Source organism: Ptychodera flava, chromosome 1, assembly GCF_041260155.1.
Source record: "Ptychodera flava strain L36383 chromosome 1, AS_Pfla_20210202, whole genome shotgun sequence".
Taxonomy (NCBI): domain Eukaryota; kingdom Metazoa; phylum Hemichordata; class Enteropneusta; family Ptychoderidae; genus Ptychodera; species Ptychodera flava.
Window position 1 is genome coordinate 29,118,115 of NC_091928.1, and position 26,328 is coordinate 29,144,442.

The window sequence follows — 26,328 nt, forward strand, 5'->3', positions numbered from 1 at the left end:
TCAACTCTTAGTGCAAGATGCGAGGTACCGGTATATTAGTATTCATTTATGCAGATTACATTAATGAGCACTGTTTTGGTATTCAAATTTTATGACAATGATCTTTATGACTGTCAAGTATTTGTGTGCCTTGCATCTTGCACTGTATAATCTTCAAATATGCAAATTTATGCAGATTGCATAATTGAGCATTGTTTTGGTATTCAAATTTTATCTTATCTATGTCAAATATGTGCCTGTCATCTTGTATTGAAGTCTTCAAATATGCAAATTTATGCAGATTACATAATGGAGCATTGTTTCAGTATTCAATTGTATGCAAATGGTTATCAATGTTGAATATTCATGTAGCTGGCATTTGCATTGCATAGTTTTCAAATATGCAAAACTATGCAGATTACATTACTTAGCGTTGTTTTGATATTCAAATTTTATGCTAATGATGTCAAATATTCATGTATGTGGACTCTTGCATTGTACAGTTTTCAAATTTGCAAGCTGTATGGCAGACAATGTGTTACTACATTGTGTTTTATGAAAGTTTGTATTGACACTATGCCTGATCTTTGGCAAGACATCACCCAAATCTATTTATTTTTGTTGCATGTATTTCAATATTGCAAATTTGCAGTGGAAGAGAGCATCATGGCAGAGTTTGGTAGGGTATTTGAGTTGTAATGGATTGGGAGTTCGAGACCAGGATGTGATCAGCGGACTCACTATATGAGCATTATCAGAATTTGAGACTTGAATGGTGTGGTGCCCTTGAAGTGAAGACATTATTGTGTATTGTAATGACACAAAACAGTACGTTGATGATGCTAATACATTTATTTTTGAGGGAGCAAAATAAAATGGAATTTTCTTTTGACAACCGTGAAGGTAGAATTCAATTGCCTCGGGTACAGGTATTCGGACACTCAAACTTTACAATTCCTTTCTAATCTACCACTTGTGGGGGCTCATTTTAAAGCTCTTGGAGTAAGAAAAATTTTTACCATCTAAGTTTTTCAAATTTGAAAATTAATTTGTCCCCCTTTGAGTACCACTGGGATTGTGGCTGTTCTGTATTTCAAATAATAGCATATGTTAGGTAATTTGTGTCTCTAGTACCAAACTTTGCATAGTGACCCCTGATTTTGGAACATGTTGTTCTTCATTAGTTTTAACCAACTTGAGTGATGATGACATTAAAAGAACTTGACAGTACAAGGGTTGACTGAAAGATCCATCGCCCATGGGCACTCTCTTGGAGCATAGACAGCGCCCTCAGTGACGGATCTTTCAGGCTTGTATAAAGTTGGTTGCATTTTGTTGGTTGAATTATTGTGTGACAATTCTGGCACACTTTCCTTTCATATACCATCATTTAAGTTTGGCCTTGGATTTTGCGACTGGCCCTGTCACACCTTGACGATTTAGCCAGTGTATGGCAACGTATGAAAAATTTGGCAAATACGCAGGGCTTACGTAAAATATGTTATGGGTAAATTTTGTATAACAGCACACAGAAGCACGTTGGTACATGTTGCAGGACATCGAGGTCATCAAAAACTTTGTGCATGCACAAAACTTTTCGATGAATGCCAGTGTATGGCTCACACATCCCACACACATGGGCCATAAGTTGTGGGTATAGGTTATGCGCTCGTTGACACAATCACACACGTTACTTGTAAGTTACTCATAAGTCGAAATGGGTCAAGAGAATTGTCTAGCGAACCAAAAATGTATTTTTAACCTATGAGTAAGTTATGAATACACTACATATATGCCCGAAATTGAAAAATGCATTGTTGTAGAGAAATTTTGATGCATTGGTATACACTGGCTAAATCGTCAAGGTTTGACAGGGCACTTATCATCCTTCTGCCAAAAACGGCTTACTCCATGTGGGTGCCCAAGCAAAATGCAAAACTGGTGTGAAACGCATACAATTAAGGATCTGAATGAACACTGAGGGCGCCATTCAAGCTTCCAATATTCTCCATTCGGTGAAACGCTGCATGTAATTAACACTGTCAACAACAACAAAATTAAAAAAACACACAACACTGTTATATCATTGTCTTTTATTTCGTTTGAATCGTTACTTCTTGATATTGCTTCGCGACTTGGAAACGAGAAATCCTTCTAAAAAATGTGAAATGTCACAGCTCTGAATTCCTAATCAGTGACTTTGATTGCACTACAACAAAGTGAGTTACCTTTTCAACCCTATCCACCCTATTGATGTATTGATGTGGTTTAATCCAATTGTTTTAATTGTTTAGATTGCTTCTACATACGAGCAAATAGGGGTCAAAAAGTGGCCATTAAAAAGAATTTTCAGCAGTTTTTGTAAGAATCAGCAAGCATTTATATCACTTAGAAACAACAATAGCACTTGACATACCTTAAGAAAATCACAGTTAAAAAGTATTTTACAAAACCAAATGATGAACGATGTTTACAAAAATGATATTTATCACCTTTAGAAGATTAAAGTCTTGACCACATAACTTCACCCCAATTTTGCCACCGTATAATGACACCATTTGTACGTGTGTCAGTATTAATTACTATTGATTGTTGGTCACTGCCTTTAAAATACCTTTAATTGGCATGGAATCAAGAAAGTGCGCAGAATTTTGACGAAAAGATGTCTGTACATTAGAGAGATAAAAAAAGTTTTAATTTATTTAAACTTTCTTTGGGAAGACTAAAAAAGCGTCGGAAATTCTATCATCATTTCAAGATTAAAAGATAACTTCCAAATATTTCAGAGATTTAACAAAAACTGGTCACTAGAAATAGATTATATCATCCGCTTGTATGGTTCCCTTATGCGGATGCCCTGCAAAGTCCGCTAAAGTAGTACAAGCTATTGTGACTGGCAACAGGACCATACCAACTGATCAAAGAAGAGGAGACACAGCTTCTTATGGAGGGGTGTTCTACAATTGCAAGTGTACCTTTGTGCATGTCAAGCAGGTACTCTTTTTGAATGATTTAACATGATTTTAAGTTCATATTGGGGAATTCCAGTCATTTTAAATTTATTATAAGTTTGGATAAATAGTTGGTAATTTGATTCTCTTGTCGCACATTCTGAATGGTAAACCCTTATTTTCATTCTCTATTTCAAGAGGGAATGGCTTGGTTTCCAGTGTTTTTGCTAAGGGCAATAAGCAAGTTAATGTTACCGGGGTCCCAAGTCATTTTACCGGGATTTTCCTCGGGGTATATCGATGGAGTCAGGTTAGCAGACAGCAGAAATGTTACAAAGGTTCCCAAATCATTCACAAATGTTCATCAATCTTAGGGCCCTGTCACACCTTGACGATTTAGCCGGCTTGTTCCGACGTATCTGTTCTTCTGTAAAACACTAGCTTGCTGAACAAACAATATAGTTTTCAATTTGGGGCGTACACATAGCGTATTCATAATGTACTCATAGGTTAAAATACGTTTTGGGTACACTAGACAATTATCTTTACCCATTTCGACTTATGAGTAACTTACAATTAATGTGTGTCAACGTGTGTCAATGAGCGCATAACCTACCTACAACTTATGGCCCACGTGTGCAGGAGGTATGAGTTATACACTGGCATACGTCAAAAAGTTTTGTGCATGCACAAAACTTTTCGATGACCTCGCCGTACTTCAACGTATACCAGCGTGCTTCAATGTACTCTTAACTTATACAAAACTTACCCATGACGTATTTGACGAAGGTCCAGCATATTTGCTAAATTATTCAGAAGTTGGCATACACTGCCTAAATTGTCAAGGTGTGACAGGATCATTTGCAAAAACACTGCTTTCCTTGAGGAAAGTGTGAGCCAGAGCGAGCTTACATAAGTCTTTCAATTCAAAGGTGCATTCACACCTGAACTTGCACAACAACACTGATATGGCCCTGTGGACTTTGATAACACTTGTGCGACAGGATCCAAAACTCTACAGAAATGACAATGTTTTCTTTACCAAATCATACGCCCACAAACCCCAATATTGAACCCTACATAACCGAAAATGAAAGTATAACAAAACCAGCACAAAATAAAACACAATTAATTTTTGTCATCACTAAAAATTAAAATATGCTACAAAGCTTTCTGATCTAAGTTAAAATGAGATCTATACGACTGAAAGACTGATTGACCGAAGAGGGTGTACGACAAAATTATACCACACAGTAAAAAAATTCACACAAAACATATTAACTTTACATTGTTTAAATAAATATGCATAAGGCAGTTTTTTCCCTCAGCACGTTCAAATCTATGCAACTCTTTCAGAAAGTGTATGCAAGAGTGTTATTTAAACAAAAGTTTTTCATTCATTAGTCGCTGAGGGCGTCATCTATACCATACGTATTCCAGCTTAAAACTGTTTCTTGTCACAGCAAACCACAAAACATGAAGTTGTACAAAAGTTGTTTCTGATATTTTGCGAGCAAATCAATCAGAAAAAAGCTACACTTTTATAATAAATATATAGTACCATTTGTGGTACTGAGATTAAAAATGTTTGTCTATTTCAGTGATTTTTATCAATACTTGTAAATTTCACAGGTGCTTTTGTAGAAAATATGATTTAAAAGTTGCATTTCACAGGTTCACCTCATCGGGTCAAAGGTCATGTCTCTTTGTGATATGAAGATGAACAATTGATTGTAAAAAAATGACATGAGTATAATTGTATCTAAATAATTAGAAAACCTGGAGAGAAAAATTGGTTTCAAAAATCCTTTGCATATATTTTGTTTTGATTTCAGACTTTGATTGGTTATGATTCAAGAGAAATGCCAAGATTGACGCTCAACATGAAGTAAACACTTAAAACATGTATCCACTAGTTTCATCATGGAATGATGGATTTACTTTGGTTTCCTTACCCAAACGAAATCAACAAAGAACTGCCTTAAGCAACGCCAAATTGTGTCACTGTAACATTGTCAGTTCTTGACAATGCGATCATAACATCGTATGATCATCGTAGTGGTAGAGTACTGCTTTGAGTACTGGAAATCCCAAAATTTACATCAGATCCTGGTATCGCCATGACAACAATCATTAAAATAGTGGCTTCTTGTAATGGACCAGAAGCTGTAACATTTGATGATTATTTTTCGATAATATTTGTTTTGACATCAAGTGCAAGTGCTTGTTCTACTCCCCAAAGTCTGTAATACACCTGCTACTTAAATCTTCAGTACACTTTGTACTCATGTGAAATGCTCTGTGTTATTGTTTATATTTGAGCAGAATTCCCTTGTCAATAATAACAATGCAGTCTAGATTTGTACAGGCTGAGTTGACAAGCCGAATACTGAGTATCTCAACATGTCTAGGGATTAGAGAAGAGAAACTGTAGTCGACATTAAAAACAAAACATACAGACATACAGACGCCACCGACTCACCATATAAGCTCTTTTTGGTATTTATATACATACCAAATATGAGCTAAAAAATTAAAAACTATGAAAAATCATCAAATGTTACAGCTGCTACCACTTTCAGAGGAAGATCCGAGCACAATAAAATCGTTGATCAAATAACTTTCATTACATAATTGTCATGTGATAGTCACATGATTGTCATATGACCATCAAAAAGACAAAATGCTGACTTTTTATTCGACCATGATATTTGCTGTATTAAAGGTGCCCATCAGACACTTGCATATATTTTAGTGTTTGTAAAAAACAAAAGGAAAAACGTTACCTGTATAGAACTCTGAAATTGATACAACTAAATGTATAGAAATAAACAAACAAAATCACAAAAAAAAATTCGGTGTAAATAAAATTCTGATTTAAAATTCTGGAAAATGTTTGAAACTGAGTGACTGTAAAATCTCAAACAAAATGGCACATCTTAAGTTTTTAGACTGAATTACTGTGACAGTTAATAGAACAGCGTTGCAGCCAGGACACGCCCTTGCAACAATGTCCCCAAAACGGAACCCATTGTCCCACATTCTCGCATACTGCAGGTCACACCAGGCGCACTCATGAGTCAGTCAACTGTGTCGCGTACAGTTTGTAAGTAATACCGGTATCTGATACTGACAATGTCCTTTGTTTGCATGATTATTTTGAGGATTATACTTGCGTACTTTCAAAGCTACGATTTATAGTAATTACATGTAATATGCTGCATTTGGTATCATTAATTGCTTTGGTAGTCCAATTGAGCTCCGATTAGCAGCAGATACGGTATACATGTACTGCTACGGTTGCCTGAAATTCAACCATAATAACCATGCTGTCCTGGTTGCTTGAATTTTGTTCTGTGAAATTAATTTGTTACAAGATAATATCAAATCTGATTGATAACTGATGCATCTTGTCCCCAAAATGTGCAATATATCGCCCAAAATAAGTGGTAGTGGGACACAGTGTTCGCTGGTTCAAAATTCCTGGCTGCAACACTGATAGATCAAGATTTTTACAAAACAAAACAGCGAAACCATCCGATCACCTGACCGTCAAAATTATTATGTTGGGTCTTTTACTGTCTTACTGGTCTTTCTTGCTTTCTACCTTGGTGTGTCCGTTAGCGACAACCGCGCCGTTTTCCTCCTTCTGTGCGATTCCTTTGCTGGCGCCGTTCTGTGCCAGCCGCTGTGCCTTCTCGCGGCGCCTCTGCCGCGTCTTTCTGATGTAGGCGTGGAAGTAGAAGTTGGTGAAGAGCACAATGAAGCTGGTGGCGTATCCAATCAGGGCGTAGTGCATCCAGAGCGGGAAGTCGCATCCAAAGTAAAGCGACTGAACGGCGTGTGCAATGCCAATGAAGAACTGAATCTGTCACAAACAACAGAATATGTAATTATGCTCACACTGATTTCATACCATATATGGTGTTCCTATGACCAAATATGGTCATCATCACTTACATTTTCTTATTGCATATTACTTTATGTACTTGCATCAAAAAACTAGAATAATTAAAAAGAATTTGAGTTTTCTGATTTATATCATATTTGCATAAAAGAAAAATGTCACCAATACTTTCTAATGTGAGTGTATCTCATTGTAACCCAAGGAAATATGCACTCAGAAATGTTTATGCGTCTTTGTTACGTCGAGTCGGCTGTGACAGGAGTGGCAGTATTTCTGAGAGATCAACCACTGTCTTGTGAGAGCAAACTGCCTTGAAGAAGTTGAGAGTGACTTACCAGCTGGAGTATTGTCAGGTATTTCTTCCACCAAAGATACTTTTGGAATTGGGGGCCGCAAGCTGAGAGTCCGTAGTAAAAATACATGATGATATGTACAAAGCAATTGATTGAGGCACCAATGGTTGCTGTAAGCAAATCGAAAAAAAAAAACATTCTTGTAATTTCTATTCAGAATCCTCCTGCGATGATGAAAATTTCAAAAGTTGGATGGATCGGTCCAAATTTATGAATCAACAACTGCAGAATAGAACATAGAATCTGACTGGCCAATATGCATTCAGTTGAATTCAACCAATCAGAATTCATGGTTTAGAAAATTCATTGCATCAAACAGATACGATGAATCAGTGTCTTTGCAGTGTCTGTAAACTACTGGCTTCATTCGGATGACAACAGAACATCAATTTGATGATTTTTCTACACTATCAACTTAAATGCTGTGCCGCTGTTTGATTTCACAACGTGCATTGATTTGAAAGATTTAAACAAACAAAATTTCCGGAAGATTCATTCATAGAAATGAATTCCACATTTCAGACCAAACTATCTACCATTGGATCTTCCAATAATACAATGCATAGTACAATACAGTCAAATCAGTCTCAGCGGCCACGCTTACAGAGCGGTCACTTTGTGGCAGCTACTGTCCTGTAACCTTTGACATGCAAATGAGCCTCTACAGAATAGCCACCTCTCGTCTTGTGGTCAGTGGCCACATGTAATTGATCCAATTTGACACAAAAACTGTGTACAATGGTCAGCATATCTGACTCTGAATGACCTCTGCTGAAAAATGCTGAGACTGGAAAGCAAGAAATGCGCGAGCCTATTTCAACAAATTTTACTCTGCATTCCAAGCTTTCAGAAACAAAATGTATCTTGGGATTTTCAACAGATTTATGTCATGCAGTACTGTGATCTGTTCCTAAATCCACCACTTAGCACACTACCACCTACTCTGAAAGCAATGCCATGCCCACCCTCTATAGAAAGGTCACCTCCATTCTGTGGTCTCTTTTTCTTGGTCCCTCAGTGACCACTATACACCAGTCTGACTGTACTTAAAGCATCACTACCCTTTTTGATGTTACATGTTACGTTGCAGTACAAAAATAATTAAGTAGCTGCAAATCGACATGCTTTGTGTAAGTATCACGGTTTGGGGGCAGCCTAATATACGGTACGAGTCACAGTCACCAAGCTGGAGCACTTTCCTTGTTTGTGCTGATTTGCATAATACTCACACTGTCCACCTGGCACCCACTTGACGCCGATCCACCATAGCAGGAACATGGTCGAATGATGGTAGACGTGGAGGAAGCTGAGCTGGTTGTTTTTCTTGCGTAAAATGAAAAACACGGTGTCTAGCATTTCAATACACTTGGAAAAATAATACCACCATAGAGCTGCAGCTATCTGTGTGCGACAGAAAAGAGTGACGCATAAATTAGTGATGTTTGCACTTACAGGTTCATTACTAAATATAGCTGCATGCATGAGACATCAGGCACCGCTACCTGAAATTCGGACAAATTTTGTCAGTGTTGCACGCATGGCAGTTGTATAATATACAGCTTGAGTTGTTAATATGTCTCTTTTAGTTTGCATCGGAATATCAGCACCGCTTTTTTGAGGAGTTTTGTTGTTCTTGCGCATGTAATTTCTAAAAGGTATGCTTCGGTATTTTCTTGACACTGCGCATCTCAGGCAATACCTCCGCTGCACAATGTACTCGGACATAAATCTCTGTATTTTGTGAATACCCTACAACTGATGTATTAGTGTTGAAAGAAAAGCATGATACCTACACTGAGTTCATGGTAATCGTTGGTGTATTTTACAGGAGTACACGACCAGCTATAATTTGCCTTGTACATATGATAGACACACTGAAATAGAAAACAAAAAAAATCAAAAACTGTGATATCTGCAAGTTAGTAGATACATTAAATGTAATTCTATCATTTACAAATATTTTTTCCTGTGTGGAACTTTCCTATCAATTCCACTCTGCAGTGTTCACTTCAGTGACTGACCGGATTCATGCTGTGAATGTTCGACAGTACCTACGTTGACATGTATCTTAACTTCCCAAAAATCTGTTTCACATCCATCATATTTTTATGACCACAAAAAAAAAACCCAGCCTGACATTTATTGGTGGCTCAGTTACTCTATTTATTGCGGTTACAAAGACGCGTTTTCAAAATACCTGGGCCGTGAAACAAAAACATAGCCTACCAACAGATGGTTGTCGGCAATATTGACTCTATACATCAAATGTTTATTGTGGGTGTACATATCGTCAATCTGCTGAACTATCTATAGATTTTGTCACCACAAATACTCAGGACAACACAAATTTAACAGGTACGCAATACTATGAATGTCATAAGAGAATTTCTTCAACATATTATTATGAATTTGATGTGTCTTGGTTGACAATCAGTCACTAACCACTGCGGGAACAATAATTTGTCATAAAATTTGCATGTGATTTGCATATTTTGATATTCTTTTGGCATACCGCCTTTCACCTGGCGAGGGCTTGAATAAATCATCAATTTTTCCGATGCCCTATTTGACAATGAGCTGTACAGCTTGAAACCGTCCTAGCCTTATTCACAATGTAAATATGACAAACAGTTTTTTCAATAGTACTGGGAAGTAGGCAAATATCCTGTGTGATTTTTGTGAGTTTTTGAAAATTGGTTTCTAAAGTGTACTACCGCCTTCTAAACAATGTATGACATTTTTAGTTCAACACAGGTCAGTTGGCGATGTATACGAAAAAGACACCAGTATTCTTGTTCCCTTGAACCCTGGATGTTGCGAAATACCCAGTATTTCTATGCTGTACAAGCACTACTACCAAAGTCTGAAAATCACTATATTTTTGATTTTTTAAGAATAAAACAAAGCATTTTTTGAGTGATATCATTTCAAAAATATTTCCACAAATTAAATAAATGGCATCTAAAGTATTTTCTAAAAGGACTATTTATAAGGTTAATTACCATGGAAGCGACACAAGAATGTCGAACATACATTAAAGGTTTCTGATCTTGCATTTAACATCACTGGGATGTGCGTGCGTAAGTCATGGCATGAAACCCACTCACCTGTGTCCAAGTGTGTATTGAAAGCGCCATGATGAAGAAATTATAAATAATCATTGGCACTTTCAGTTGAAAAGGTTCTCTGTTTTCCATGATTTTGGGACCAACTAGTACAATTAGGAGATAGAGCATTATAATGGCTAGTGTAGGGACCGGCGAAGACATCAGGAACCAGTCATCTACCCTTTTATCTGTATGTGAAATGAAATGAAAATATAGGAATTGCTTAACGGGCCAGTAGCTGTATCTTTTGATGATTTTTTCACTATTTTTGACGATTTTTTTCACTTTTTTTGTTTTGTGTGTCAATCGCAAATTATTGTTCTACCGATACTCCCCAAAGCATGCTTAAATTCCCCTTTATAACTTGTCAACACAGTGTCTACGGTCTGTAGAATGCACTGTTAATGTTTACATTTGAATTCTAGTCCGGACCAGAATTCACTTGTCAACAATAACAACATTAATGCGAGTCTACACATGTACAGGCTGAGTTGACAAGCTGAATACTGTGTATCTCAACACACTTTGGGCAGTGGACAAGAAATTGGAGTTGACATTGAGTATCATGGTGACAAGAAGTTGTGTCAATTGGTTTGTAATTTTACGAAATGTCAAATAAATTTCACTTGACAATGATACAATCAGGTCATCTTGTGAACATGTTGGGCCAATGTGCAGCATCTGGGAAGCTGTTATCCAATTTGTGGGCTGAATCTTGCCATTATAATTGAATAATACAAATAAACTCCCTAAGTTGCTGTGAATAGTGACAATCGACCAATCGGATATAACCTTCCGAGCATGCTGCATATCAATAGAAAATTTTAAGATTAACTGCAATAAATAAATAGTAAACACATTCCTATGAAATTATATTTTTCTTGTCGAAAGCAAAAAAATTATGAATGAATAGTAAACAGCATAAGGTAGAGTTCAATTTAAAAACATTTCAATAAAAGTTACAACCCACACCAGTGGTGTTGTAGTAACAGATACCGGTAGATAGATTTCATTGGGCTTGTTTAGAAGGTCAATGAGTTGAAAGGTCACAGTTGAAATTCTACTTACCACTGTGGGAGAGGATCATATCGTACCACTCGCTGAACTCATACATCTTGTCTTTTATGATCTCCATGATGACGGTAAATAAATAACAGCTATCCCGTGGGAAAAAAAATCTGAAACAAAAAAAAAACAATGAAATGTTTTGAATTCACCGTTTAATCAAATAATTCCCTTTCAATGCCTGGGAACTACAAAGAAAAGCCCTGACATTGCAGTGACACTGCGGACATCTGGCGCACTTGTACCATGACAGCAAAGAAGACCGAAATGGTTGTAACAAAAACCATTCTACATTCTAATTTGGACTTGAATTCAAATGTTAAAAATAACAGCGTATTTTACACAACAGAAACTGTGTTGACAATCTCAATAAATGGTGTTTCAATATGTTTTTGGGAAAACGACATGAACTTGCACTTGACATAAAAAAATAGTGAAAACATCATCAAAAGTTACAGTGGCTGGCCTTTCTTTTTCTTTTTAGATGACAAACCATATGACAGTTTCTATAGTTCTACATGAGAATGCTGTCGTTTGTCAATTTGAAATGCTAAGTCCAATGAGAAATTGCTACCTGTAGTACAATTAAAACTCAGTAAAAATATCCAGTCAGACTTATTGCCGACAATGCAGAAGTTGTATCAGCAGACACTGAAATGAATTCAGGTCAAACACTTCCATCATTCTTATACTAATCGGGGACAGTTTTACAGGTCCACTTCATACGAATCATCGAGCTGTCTGGCAATTTTCGACTTTGGGTACAACAGAAAAATTTCACTTTACATACTTGGAATTGATTTTGATGTTCAAGGAATAGCCTAAAGGGTGTTCTAACAGTACTGCTTTTAATATTCACAGATTTTATCAAATGAGTCCGAGTACTCAGATTCACTCATTCAGATTTCAGTCAGGTTCAAGTTCACCGGTCCTGGTCGAAACAAATTCGATGAAAAACAAATTTGATGCTTGAAAACTAGCACTGTTTTTTTTACCATAGCTACGTTCCATCGGAGGTTGTAAGGATGACATGTTTGTGCGGTGTGAGAGGAATTACTTTGATATATATCAAACGCTGATATGACGGCAATTAAAACCGTGGTAACCCCGGGCCATGACAGCAAAACGCTTTCCGTGTTTCAGTTCAGTCTATCAGCCTGAAAAGAGGAAGTGGAATGCGTCAAAACTCTTTCAGAAAAAGCAAGAAAAGGCCGTGATATATTGTGCTCTATGTTCTGTGTGTGTGTGATAATATACTGGTGAAAAATGGCTGAAAACAAAATACCTTGAGTTGGTTTTTTTTAATTTGACATTGCTAAATGTAAATGATATTCAATGTCCGCGGGATGAGAATTCCACGTTGCCATGGTGATGGAAAATCAGAGCAGTAAAAGTGAAATGAAAGAATTTTGCCAATTTTGATCAAAACTCATAATCTGCCTTGTATGATGTCATGACAACTGGGAACCAATGAATTTCAGAGAGACGTACCGGTACTGTACTGCAAATACCATGTTCATGAAACATTTCATGTTTGGAAACAAGGATACTGTACAAGAAACCAGTTAGTGACGGATATTAGCATGATATCTGACAGTGTGTGTCTAAACAAGAATTCTATGGGTGTTTGGTGTGGAAATTATAATCTGACCGGCATTTGTGGACATATTATAGCTCTCTCTTACTGTCCCTCTGTGGGGTGTGCTTGTTTGTATCTCTTGTCTCAAATGCATCCCAAACCAGGACAGAACCAAACAGTATCACAATTCCCCTAAATTTCATCTTTTTGTTTCATTCCATCAAGAGCTAATGCTTGTTCCCCCCAGAATCAGAATCTGAAAACAAAATCAGCCAGAACGAGGAAGAATTAACCCTTAAATTAAGAACACAAGAACAAATTATGAATTCTCTGCCAAAAATGTCTTTCAATGAAGATGAACTTGACTAAAATTATTCAAAGAAGGAAAGAACATTGTCAGCTCATTACCACTTTGTTTTGCACACACACCCAACCAGAGTGCAAGGTACTGCGGATTATACAACACCAACAAATCTTAATGTACTAGCTCACAGTTCCACATCTGACATATATTGCACCCACTGTAACCGGTAAGCTTACCTTCACACACCTGGATGGACTGTGTTCCACAATAGAGAACTAACTACATCTCCTTGAACTTGAAGTAGAGAAACAATTCAGTCAGTGTCAACACAACAAGCCAGTCACTTCAAAAAATTGAGGTCGCCTGCATCAAATTATCACTGATCCGTTCAAAATCACGCCAGACAATGGGACGATGGTGTGACAGACTATATGGCATACCTATGTCCGAAGGTTAAAGTTCACGGCATCATATGTAGGGCAGGCTGTTGCTTGGCAACCTCCTCAAGTGCCCAGACTTTTGAATTGTTCTTGAAAGCATGCAAGTTAATGTGTACGCCTTGTACTTTGATGATCAAACAAATAGAATCAACATGATTAACGTCCCCTCAAGCAAAACAAAATCCATCCAAAGTTAGCTATTATTAATAAACATCAGCTCAATCTCGGAAACCTCAAAAAGTCCAGAAATTACTCGCCTGGCTGTATTGCAAAGTTGCAAAATTCATATCTGTCATTATCGTGATAGTCTAGCTCATTAAAGTATTGAACAGAATGGTTTTAACTCCAAAATTAGACTCAGAATTACCAAGAGAGGGGATTTTGCAGAGCAGTTCTGTTTGTTGCTTCTCCGCAAGGTGACTCAGGGCTGCTACCATATGTTGTGTGTTCTACCCTAACAGTGTAGTCTCTATACAGTTATCAAATGCACCACACTTTTTAAGAAAGAAGCTTGGATCATCTCTGTCCAGCGCAAGCATCGATTAATTTGAAGGAATATTTTCCTTTGGGTAGGCAGAGAATGTAACACCAGGTAGTGTGTGGGCAGTGAGTTTGTGTTGGTGGCAGCCATTATTTGTTTCACCTTCAGTCATGGTTGAGTGTGTTGACTTTACACTAGTCACACATCAGGTGCCAGAAACAACGCTACTTTTCAATAGCGCAGTGACAAGACGGCCATTTAATCGATCTCTTTTGAAATCAAATGCAGCGACATAACATTTGTTGACAGAGCTAACTTTACTTGTCTTTCAACCGCAGATCTTTGTGATGGGAAAAATCTCTTTCTGTTGGAAGCTGACCAATGGATGAAGACATATACCGGTACCTCTCTCCCTCTCTCTCTCTCTCTCTCTCTCTCTCTCTCTCTCTCTCTCTCTCTCTCTGGCCGTTACAGTCAGTGACTTTCTTTGGCATTTACACATTGCAGGACTCACCTTACCCTTTGAGTACTTGCTGAAGTCAACTTTTGTTGCCTTCATAAAATATAGTCCAGACAATTTTTTTTTCAGATCAAGACAATTTCTTTTCAGATTTTTCCCAAAATTTTGATAATAAATTTTAGTCAATAAAAAGTTATGTCCTTCCACTCCAAAATTACCGAAACAATTACAGAAAAATATATGAAAATTTGTAAAATGTTGCACTAAAATTTAGGTGGGAAAATTACAGCTCTCAAAGGATAAAATGGGTAATCAACTGTAACTTCTGATGATCTTTTTTTAACTATCTTTGTTTTGTATGTCATTTGCAAGTTCTTGTATACTCCCCAAAATACGTTGAAACACTTATTATTCAGCTGTAAGACTCTTCGAGCACCAAAGTCAATTTTTGTCGTTTGCATACATGTATTATCTACCCTGGTCAAGTTTTTCAGATTTTTTGCCAAAATTTTGATAAAAAAAGTTTAGCCAATAAAATGTGATGTCCATTTGGTCAAAACTTATTAAAAAATAACAGAAAAATTAGTAAAAATTAGTAACATGTTGCACTAAAATTTCGGCGGGAAAATTTACAGCACTCAAAGGGTTAATACAGTGACTGTACATGTAAAATGCACTGTTATTGTTTACATTTAAATTCAAGTCAGGACCAGAATTCACTCAGTCAATAATAACAATGCAGTGTACACATGTACAGGCCGAGTTGACAAGCTGAATACTGTGTATATCAACATGCTTTGGAAATGGAGTAGGACAAGAAACTGTAGTTCACATTGAAAACAAAATGGTAAAAAAATTATCACCGCAAATTACAGCTACTGGCTCTTTAATGCAGTGACATCACTTGCAATGGTGAAGGCCCAATAGGTGCTGAATCCGGTTTTAAACCCTTTGAGTGCCAAAGTAAATTTTTGTCGCCTTTATAAAATATAGCCCAGTCAGTTTTTTCAGAAATTTTGCCAGAAGTTTGCCAAAAATCTGTAGTCAATGAAATGTGATTTCCATTTGGTCAAAATTATAAAAAAAAAAGAAAGAAAAATTCATAAAACTTCGTAAAATGTTGCACTAAAATTTTGGTTGGAAATGAAAATTACAGTACTCAAAGGTATATTGTAGTATAACCTTGCCAGAACATCCATGCACAATACGAATGGTCATTTCAGTCTGAAAGGAGCCTATGAAATTTGCATAAAAGTTCGTGTTAGAGAGCCTCGTTTTCGTTACGCTGACCGCCACTGCAGTGAGGGATAAAATACGGCGAAAGGGTGGTCTTTAAATATCGACGTTAAGCAAAACGTACAATAGCTAGAACTATAATTTTTGCTTTCAGTTGTAGCATACATACTAATGATCTGTTTTCCTTGGGTAAACTCACAAAAGTTGAGAAGATTTTATTTAAATCGCTACAAAGTGGGTGGCGAGGTCGACCCGCCAAATGCGGAAGTAAACTTCACCTTTTTCGTAAAACAGCTCGATAATGACCTTAGAGGTCTTAAGCCAAGCCGAAAATTTCAGAAAATATTCATTTAACTATTATCAACATTTGGTGAAATTTTCATGACCGTGCGACCATGGACATGTATTTGCGGCAGTGTTGAATGTTGGCATGCAGTTACCTTTTCGCTGTATACGTAGATCTGGAGGGTCTATGAGTATACGAACACCCGTTACGCTACGTACACTCCACGCTGTTTACCGCGACCAAACCACTTGTAGTTCACACGGCGCGGGTGTTACACGATTAATCTTTCATTTTTTTCAAAGTTTACTCCTATAATCTCGGGTCACTGGCGCTATATATAAATAAAGTATTTAATTAATGTCACATTATGACCATCAATACTTAAAAAATTTTTTTGCTAGTTACATGAGTTATAAAATGTGCCAGTCTAGTTCGAGCACGTACGGTAATGCTAGCAGGGATGGCCGCAACGCGCAGCTGTTTACCGGCTATCATTCTAGCCGCATCTATATTCACGTACTCGTGTGCGGGATACAGAGTAGCCGTATTTATCCACGGAGATTTTTTGCAGTCGATGTTATTTCCTTCAGTTTTTGTATGCTTGCTAGCTACTAGAATGCGAAAACGGAAAAAATCACTCATAAACGAAACAGCACTGCTAGTCAGTACGACGGGTGTCTACCACTATACTACGTGTACGGCCGCAGACAGTGATAAACGTAGCCCTTCTGTCACCGTAGTGTTTTTTTTCCATTTGCACTGTCCACGACTTTACCGAGAAGCCAGCCAGGCAGATTGTGTTGGCCAGTGAGGTAACACAAGCTTGCAGTCTTGCTTCCTCGTCACAATCATTGAAAACATAAACAGAACCGAAAAAATCTGCCAAGTTAGCCGGTGAGGACCGAGAAAGAGCTGAAAGAGTCTACGTGTACACTCACGCTGCGCTGTAGGTCGCCGCCATGTTAGATTTAACACATGAACGTCGCTGCATAGTCAACTTCAACGAGACTTATTTCAAAAACGGAGGCTTAAGCCACTGAGATTTTTTCAGATCGTATGGACCTACTCAAGATACGTCCCCTCCCTACTTCTCATGGAAATTTGACTTTGGATATGCTTTTGCGGCAGTGTTTAGTGAACGGCATTTTCGGTCGCTCGAAAACCATGAAAATAAGGCTAACGCAAAAACGAATCGATAAAACCCCATAAAAAATCATCGGCGAACACTAACTAAGAGTACAATTCAGCCGCTAACTGGAAACAGGACGGATGCTAAACGAAGGCTGAGATATCTGCGGATAAAATTCTGGCGAAAAATGCCATAACCGTCACTCACTGGCCAGAGGGCGCTGTTCGAATTTGAACTAAATCCCTAATTATGCATGCAAATGAAGTACCCTCCTTTCAGACTGATTTGGGATTTTCTTTTAGCTTTGACTGACAGCTCAACTTGCACTAAATGAATAACATGGCATATATACTGTATACTCAAGCCAGCAAGAAAAACATTCATAAATCTAAAACATAGGGCCAAAGTCCCTGAAGCTACTATAGACATGGATACAAAATTAAGTATTTCCTGACTGTATGAAATTATCTCACTAAGGTCATCCTAGGGACTTGTAAACCAAATATTAAAGCTGTCTGACTAGCGGTTTTGAAAAAACAAGCGACCCAACAGTTGACAGAGCTCTGCTGTGTTATGTAGAGAATAACCTTTTGTGACACATATATTGATGAAGAAGGTGGATATTTGAGCTGGTTATCTTTTAATATCAGTATTTTCATCCTATTAACAAAGCCCATTTTAACTTTCAAATTAACATTGTAAGTAAGTTCTGTACGTAGTCAGAGAAAGCACACTGAAGAGACAAATGTTTGAAACTTAAGAAGTTCAAGGTCATCAAAAGCATTATTAGGAATCATGTAACACTTTCATTGCACTGTTTACACAGATTGCATAATTGCTATAAATAGCACATGAGGAATCTTACAGCCCAGCTTTACCATAAAAAACCTATCACTTTGACCACTCTTTTAATTGATCACTCTATTTTTTTCCTCAAAAGTAATTTTATTTTATCCTTACCCAGTCAACCATAAATGGAAATTAGAACTTTCTCTATCTCTATTTATTTGACCACCCTATCATGACAAACTATTAAGAGCAATTTCTTTTAGATAACATACAGGGCACAATAAATGACGGTTCAGAATATATTAAAGTTGGGATTCAGGAAAGTTGCCTTTACATGTTTTAATCCTCCAAGATGGTAAGCATTTCACTATGAACTGTCAAAAAAAGTTGACCTTTCTGATAATTCCACACTAAAATTATTTTGGCTTTGATGATTTCCTAATTAATTCAATTATTTAAAATCATATTAATTATTTTTTTCTGGGTGAATTGATAGGGTTTATACAGTACAAGAATTACTTACAATGTATGTCAAATTTGACCAAAAAATGACAAAAAAATTCCTTAAAAATACAGATTTGCATATTTCATCACAATTTGAACAAATCTAAGTTGGGTTATCCCTAGGGACCTGTATACCAAATAATAAAGCTGTCTGACCAGCGGTTATGAAGAAGAAGATTTTTTACCAAAAACACCTTTTTTGGCATTAATTTGCCTATTTTCAACAATATCAAAAAATCAAAAAAAATAGTTTCTCAAAATCATATTTTTCATCAACACAACAAATATCAAATCAGTAAGTACAGCGGTTCTCAAGATATTTGAGTGGACGGACGCCTCACAAACGGACATACATACATACATACATACATACATACATACATACATACATACATACAGACTGACGACGGACGGATACCCATCCCAATAGCTTCTATACACCATAGTCTATAGTAGCTAAAAATGGAATAATGGTATGGTAGACAATCACTCATACAGTAATCTTTTGACTGACACTTGAGTTGATCAGCCTTTTGCCTAGCAACTCGGTGAAAGCACACACCCCAACACTATGTGTCCACAACACACTCTCATCTATCAACGGCGTAACCTTGCATTCTCACATCGTGCTTTGTTGTCAGATGTGTAAGTTACGGTAGCCTAACCAATGAAACACCCTGATTCACCTTGGTTGCTGATATCACTTTTTGCCCAACCGATCACAAAATAACAGTAGCTATGCGGCTACTCATATGATATACATGTATACTAGTGTACTTAAACTTTGAATTTCTGTTACTATACACTCAATTCTCAAGTTACTCGTGGCCAAACAACGTTTTTTAAATGGCAAACTTAACTCATGTTGCATTCAGACAGTATTTTATTATTATGATCATCACATTCTCCATACTAACAAAGTTATTTCATATTTGAATTTTTTCAAAGTTATACAAATCAAGATAATTACAGTTGTGCAGTTCTTTCCAACCCAAGGTGATTAAGTAATTTCTCTATCCATGCAAAATCAAACAACGCGGCAAAACGGAATTTAACGGGTGGAACTCAGGCAGAGCTTACTGTTGTGATCCCTATGAAATAACATTCTAATATTTATGGGTATAAAAGTTTAACTATAGCTCCAATTCATGCAGCTTGTATGAGGGAACCATGTACCAATGTTAGAAGCAACTGTATACAACTTTCTTTCACTTAATAGTTGTCATGGCAACAAGCCACAAAGTAACTGACCAAATTAGATTCTATAACACAGGTTGCTAATTTTGAAACAAATCCTATGGGTACCCTTTAAAATTATATCCGAATAATTAAAAAAATATGGAATGGATAATTATAGGTCTGTTGGGCTAGGAAAGAGACAAAGCCAATGAAATCCTACCTCTGAAATGTACGATTTGTTGGAAGTACTTGAAGCCAAATTGAAAGCTTCTGCAAACAAGGAATAGAATTGTTATGATGGACATGTACAAATACCAGTAGCAACGCTTTTGACCTGAAATGAGACATTTTTCTCAGTAATGGTTTATTGAAAGCATGCTGGGCACGCAATGGCAGAACGTGTCTGTTCAGCTCAGTCTAGTTATGAATGAGTTACTAGCTGGCATGCTATCGATCTGACAGGCAAAGCGGTGGCTGTACCTCGCAGACAATAGATCACTGAATGAAAGGGTGAAAAACCTGTGTATGCACATGTCGGGTCTGTTTGCCCAATGTCACAAGAAAGGTGTAGAGATATTTGTCTTGGTTGTATTTTTGGTACTATGGCAACAATGGCAAAACCATAGTGACAGAGCATAGAGGTAATATAATGAAAATACTCTGGCTTAAATATCATACAGTGGTGATACATATCACTGATATGGAGCCTTGGAAGCAATATATTGTACCACACCAGGACATATTATATATTACAGTATATATAGGAGACAGTATATTTCACTTACTGGTACATTGCACCATGTGGCAATATGTTAATGGATGCTGCAATCAACATTAATGATTCTCCTATACAGTTGTATCAAAACTGAATTGAAATCTACATTTTGATAACACTAATGGCAAGCCTATCAAAACTGAATGAAATCTACAAGTTAGACAACGTTGGTACTTCTAGCCTAAAGATGTACCCATAACTAAGTGAAATCTACCATTTTGACAGTCTAATGATTTAGTACTCAAGCGTATCAACACTGAATAAAATCTACCATTTTAATGACACTTATTCTTATAACTTACAAGTGTATCAAAACTGAAAGAAATCTACCATATTGACAATAATAATAGTTTTTAGTACAAAAGTGTGAATCAAAAGTGAATGAAATCCATCACTCAGACAACACATACAGTATACGGGGTGAAATCTACCATATGGCTTTGACAATATAAACGGTTTTAGTATACAAGTACATATACCATAACTGGATGAAAGTTACCTTGTTTCACAAGAATAATAAATATGACTGAGGAAAACAAGCATTCATTGCGTGATCCTTCCAAGTTTTCATACAAAAATGAACTCATTCATGCCCCTAACACTAATGACCTTTGACCTACCCATCAGCCACTGACACAAGCACAAGCATAAATGTATACAAGACTGTTACAACCATCAAGCCACATTGCAGCCGTATCATTAGCTGAGCTGCGTGCATGCATCATGCTAACTTGCATTGTCCTGGCACTAGCAATTAATCACATTTCCATAAATAATCCATTCAGGACTGAAGCGTACCTGTACAAAATTAGAAATTCATTATCCGTGTGTCGGTTACTTTGTATGTCAGAAAACATTATCTGCTAGGTTTAGTATGAACAGTAAGTGCAATATCTGTAACTATTCCATTGTTGACTGGTGGGACAAACAAGAAAAATAAATATATATATATATATATATATATATATATATATATATATATATATATATATATATATATATATATATATATATATATATATATATATATATATATATATACAATATATATATATATATATATATATATATATATTATATATATATATATATATATATATACAAGTACATTATAACATTTATTTAGTTATTTTTTTATTTATTTCTTTCTTTTATAAATAAAATATATATTTAATATTTTGGGAGGGTATCTTTTCATATTAAGGCACACATGCTTTTGGAGAAAGACTAACAACTAATAGTATCCTATCAATGGCATGAACTGATAAACTGACACACCTAGATGACACGCTTGACGCTTGAGAGGCTTAAAATGCTGTACCTGTACGTGCATGCCTATTAACATACCTTGCATGCAGATTAACGTCTGTATTGCTATATTTAGTAACTATAAAACACATGGTGCAACGCTGTCAGGGTGGATGGGAGGCGGTTGATGCATTATTGATGAGGACAGTGTGCTGCCTCTCTTGTCAGTTAACACTCTGAGTGCTGTAATTTTTTTCCCACCAAATATTTTAGTGAAACATTTTTACAAATTTTTATGAATTTTTCTGTAATTTTTAGATAATTTTGGACCAAATGGAAATTACACTTGATCGGCAACATTTTTTTATCAAAATTTTGTCAAAAATCTGAAAAAAGTGAGAAGGGTGTATTTTGTACACACGACAACAATTGACTTCGGCGCTCAAAGGGTTAAACAATACCTTGTCGCTCACACTGACAATGGTTCCATTCTGGACTACCAGTGCAATCAATCTGCACGCATGCCCTGCCTGCAATGCTATTGTAATACACTATGAAACCAACTCGATTCAAATATGATAGTGTACTGTAAAAATATCTTGAATTTGCCTTTCAGCGACAAAAAGTAAAAGTCACAGACTTTCAAAAGAGTGATATTTTTTTCACGTTGATAAACTAATAATTAATATTTTAAGCACGGTGATGTATCCGCAGTTTGGGGATAAATTGATTATGACAATATCAGAGAACAAGGGTATAGATTCTACAACAAAGATATACTGCAGCTGACATCAATCAGCTTTCACTGCCACTCTGATATTTCAGAAATGACCGAAACCGTGTTTCATTAAAGTCATTTGGTAATCGTGCATTTGGCTAGGCTGCACCGATATTATGGAATGACCTGCCGATTTCCATCAATCAGTGTACTTCCCGCGATAATTTTAAAGAATGGTTGAAGACTCATCTTTTTAAACAACTCTATGGATTTTTATCTGCCCGATGATTTACGCTCTTTTATTGTTGTTCACTTTTTATCTTGCTCTTCGTGATTCTTTTTTTATCCGAGTTTTTAAATAATTTGTGAGTGCGTTTTCGATGATGTCAAAAGCGCCTTTGAGCACTTTCATTAGTGGTTGTATGGCACTATAAACTCTAACAAAACAAAGTAATATTGAGTTCAGAAATAAAATTCAGGCCTAAAGAAATGAGAGCAATCGTGATGAATAAGAAGAAGAATAAATTTGTTCATATTCAGATTTTGCAACGCCTATCAATACTTTTACTATGCTTATCGACCCAGAACATTTGTTCCAAATATTTTTTGAAAGGGGAATGAAACCAAGTTTTTTTCAGTCTTTTGTTAAAGGGGCAGGCTTTTATCAGTGTTATCTCCAAGCCGACTGACTCACTGAGCAAATTTCCCAAGAACACAGGACTTAAACAATGACACAAACGGTCAATGTCAACAACTTCTGATGACAGAACCAGTGCCTCTTCAAGAAGATCACACATAATTTTTATATAATATTTATTTCTTTTTTTATTTATCCATCATCCAACAGGCAGACGCCTGTTAACAGGATAAGATACCCATAATCCACTGGGGCAATGAGGAGTAAAGTGCCAATATATGCAGTAAATGACTGGCATATTCATTCATATGCAAATTGAGTCAAAATTAACATATCTATTTTACATGCATTTGTAATGTTCAGCTAGATTCTCTGGCAAAAGTGCTGCTGCAAACTAAAACGTACGCTGAGTAATATATTATCAGTTTCTAGTTACTACCCTCAGACTGTGCTGAATATGCTATTATTTGAGCTGATTCTTTGCTTAGGAGTCCGTATGCAGCATTTATCACCCTACAAATCCAATAAAGGAGTTTATATACAGCATTAATAAGTCGATCCCTGCAAAACCCACCGTGGGAGTCAATACACAGCATTTATCACCCTACAAAATCCACTGAAGGAGTCAATATACAGCATTTATCACCCTACATAACCACAGAAGGAGTCAGTATACAGCATTTATCACTCTATACAAACCCTGAGTGGCAAAGAACCATCATTGATTTTATCTTTAAGCCAACAAAGACTAGGGCATGACGCTTGTTAGTGGGGGTGTGAAACGTTGCTAGTTGACAATGTGAGCTAACAATAAAACAGACTTGGGTCAATTATTTCAGTTGTTAACAAACACTTCACAGACCCATCCTTGTTTCTTTAAAACAAAAAAAGCACACAATACATCTTCAACTATTGTCCTGTTATATTATTAATATCAGTGTTTTCAGTGGTGTTTAAACAAGCTCTTAACAGATCGATTCCGGATCGTGGTGCAGTACACCTTACAAATATTATCAGTCCACTTTGTGAATGTACAACACTATCAGATCAAATCTGGATAAATGTTGATTATCCTATGTCTGGCTTATCTATTGTTAAATAACAATAACACTGACAACACTGACAACAACAAAAACAACTATGTTGAGCTTTTTCTTATGGTTGTTTTAATTGGGTCAAACTAAGGAGTAATTCCTGATATTTTTTTTTTTTTTTGTAAGGTGGTCATGAAACATGTCCAAACACATAAAACTTGAAACCAAGAGACCTGATTTGACAGACAGCCAATCCTTTGGAAAAACTACTATTCATGCAAGGCCGAGCAGTGTCGCACATGTCAAGGTCAAAGTTCAAGCTGGTCTTTGTCATTTACTCAGTCCGGGAAAAATAATATACAACTTTTCTGACAACCAAACCGTTACAGTCACCTACTTTTAACCATGGAGGTAACACACTGTGTGCTAGCTACTGCCACGGGCATGTCCATTAACCTGAAAAATTATAGTTTTCTTTTGTGTCAAAAGCCAACAAAAACCTATGCAAACACAATTCTTGCAGTTCCAAACTGACTTGCCCTACTTCACAGAGTTGTGCTGCAGAACGTTTTTTTTCTTACTTATACTTTCAGGGAGTTTAAACTTAGAATGTACTGTATGCTATACAAATAACATTATGAGGAATATGACAAGGTCTGAGAAAGCAGTCGGAAGACAAAGTCGTCTGTTACGGAAGACTGCTTTATTACTAAGCTAATAATAGATTAGTCAGTGGCTACACACAGTGTGCATATTACTATAACAATTGGGTGAGAGACAGTACAATATGGGTGAGGAGTCCTGTGACCTGAAGTGTCTCAGTTGAAGCATGGAGCTCCATGGCTGAAGGTAGATATCTTAGAAGAAATATTACCAAGGTATCTAAGGTAAGAAAATATATTAATAGTGACATAATACAGGAATATATTTCCCAACATATGTTAACTAACAAAGGTGGCTATTTACCATAATTTTCATTTTTCAGTTTCATTTATTTTAAAAGGTAAATGTCATTTTGCGCATAGCAAGGTTACAATCAATGATAGCTCACACTTCAATGTCATTAATATTGCAATGAGTACACAAACTGTATATTTGCAAGAACACTGTCTATTTTAAGGCCTATTATGTAACGTCCAGGTATTCGCGAGGTATGTATTTGATGCCTGTTGTCATAGCAATGACAAAGAGGACAGAAATTCAGCTGTGTTGGAGCTGAGTAATGAATGAAACGTGGTCAGTTTGTGCTGCGGTGATGATATCTGTGAATAGCAGATCAGCCCATATTATTATACCCGGCGCTATCACACTATAAATAATTAATGCCCTTGTCCAGATGGTTTATCGAACACGAATAGTCGCGACACAGTTCCGTAGGAATACGATCCAAGCGATAATTGTCGTTTGCCAAGTGCGGGTACCAAATTCATCGATGCATTCGGTCGATTGTAAGCGCTTCCGTGAATAAAAGATATTACAATTCGAATGACCATGATGCCAAGCAGGTAATTATCATGTCTGTGAGCTGCGGTCTGGATCGCAAGGCAAAATCAGAGGGCAAAGTTCAACATCGTGTGAGCGGGCAGACACAGAAGGCCATGCATTAAATCGCAGTGGGTCAATCACTGCCCACTGGCGAGCTGCACTTATAAATCTGTATTTGTGATTATCCAAGCAATAGCAGAATCAGCGAGAAATTACAGTTTATCCAAATGATCCTTTGAAATTGTTCCGAACATAATCGGAAGGCCGAAGGAGCATGAGAAAAGTGCTCTCCCCTCCCCCGCCCATGGTGCTTGCTAATGCATTCTTCGAATATCACACACATTCAGCGACTTACCAAAATGCAGAAGTCAAAATGCAGGCTTCAGGAAAGGGACAACATTTAAGCGCTTGTACACTTACACCTTTGGCGAGTGACCAAGGGTCATACCGACCGCCTAACACCAACACTCGTTGCTATAAAAAATATTTAGTGTAGCGAACCTAGGAAGTGTCAATTTTAACCAATCAAACATCGCGTACTAGTTAGTATGCGGGGTACACAAATGTCACAGAGTGTTCGATTGGCTAACTCATTCCTCTCCATGTCCGTAACTTGGACCATTCTACTCTATTTTTAGGGGCATTCACTCTCACTTCCAATCGAGGGAACCGATATTTTGGG

At 36.7% G+C, this 26,328-nt stretch overlaps 1 protein-coding gene across 1 annotated transcript; it reads right to left on the reverse strand.

Annotated features, from left to right (window-relative positions):
* Positions 1–2,053: 2,053 nt before the first annotated feature.
* LOC139134511 (very long chain fatty acid elongase 4-like) lies at positions 2,054–26,124 on the reverse strand. The gene is made up of 7 exons (XM_070701373.1): positions 26,002–26,124; positions 11,366–11,475; positions 10,298–10,485; positions 8,984–9,064; positions 8,420–8,591; positions 7,173–7,300; positions 2,054–6,798 (listed from the first exon to the last, which is right to left on the reverse strand). Exons 2-7 carry the CDS (start codon positions 11,430–11,432, stop codon positions 6,514–6,516), a joined length of 921 nt encoding a protein of 306 aa, XP_070557474.1. The 5' UTR covers positions 11,433–11,475; positions 26,002–26,124; the 3' UTR covers positions 2,054–6,513.
* Between the last annotated feature and the right edge of the window lie 204 nt (positions 26,125–26,328).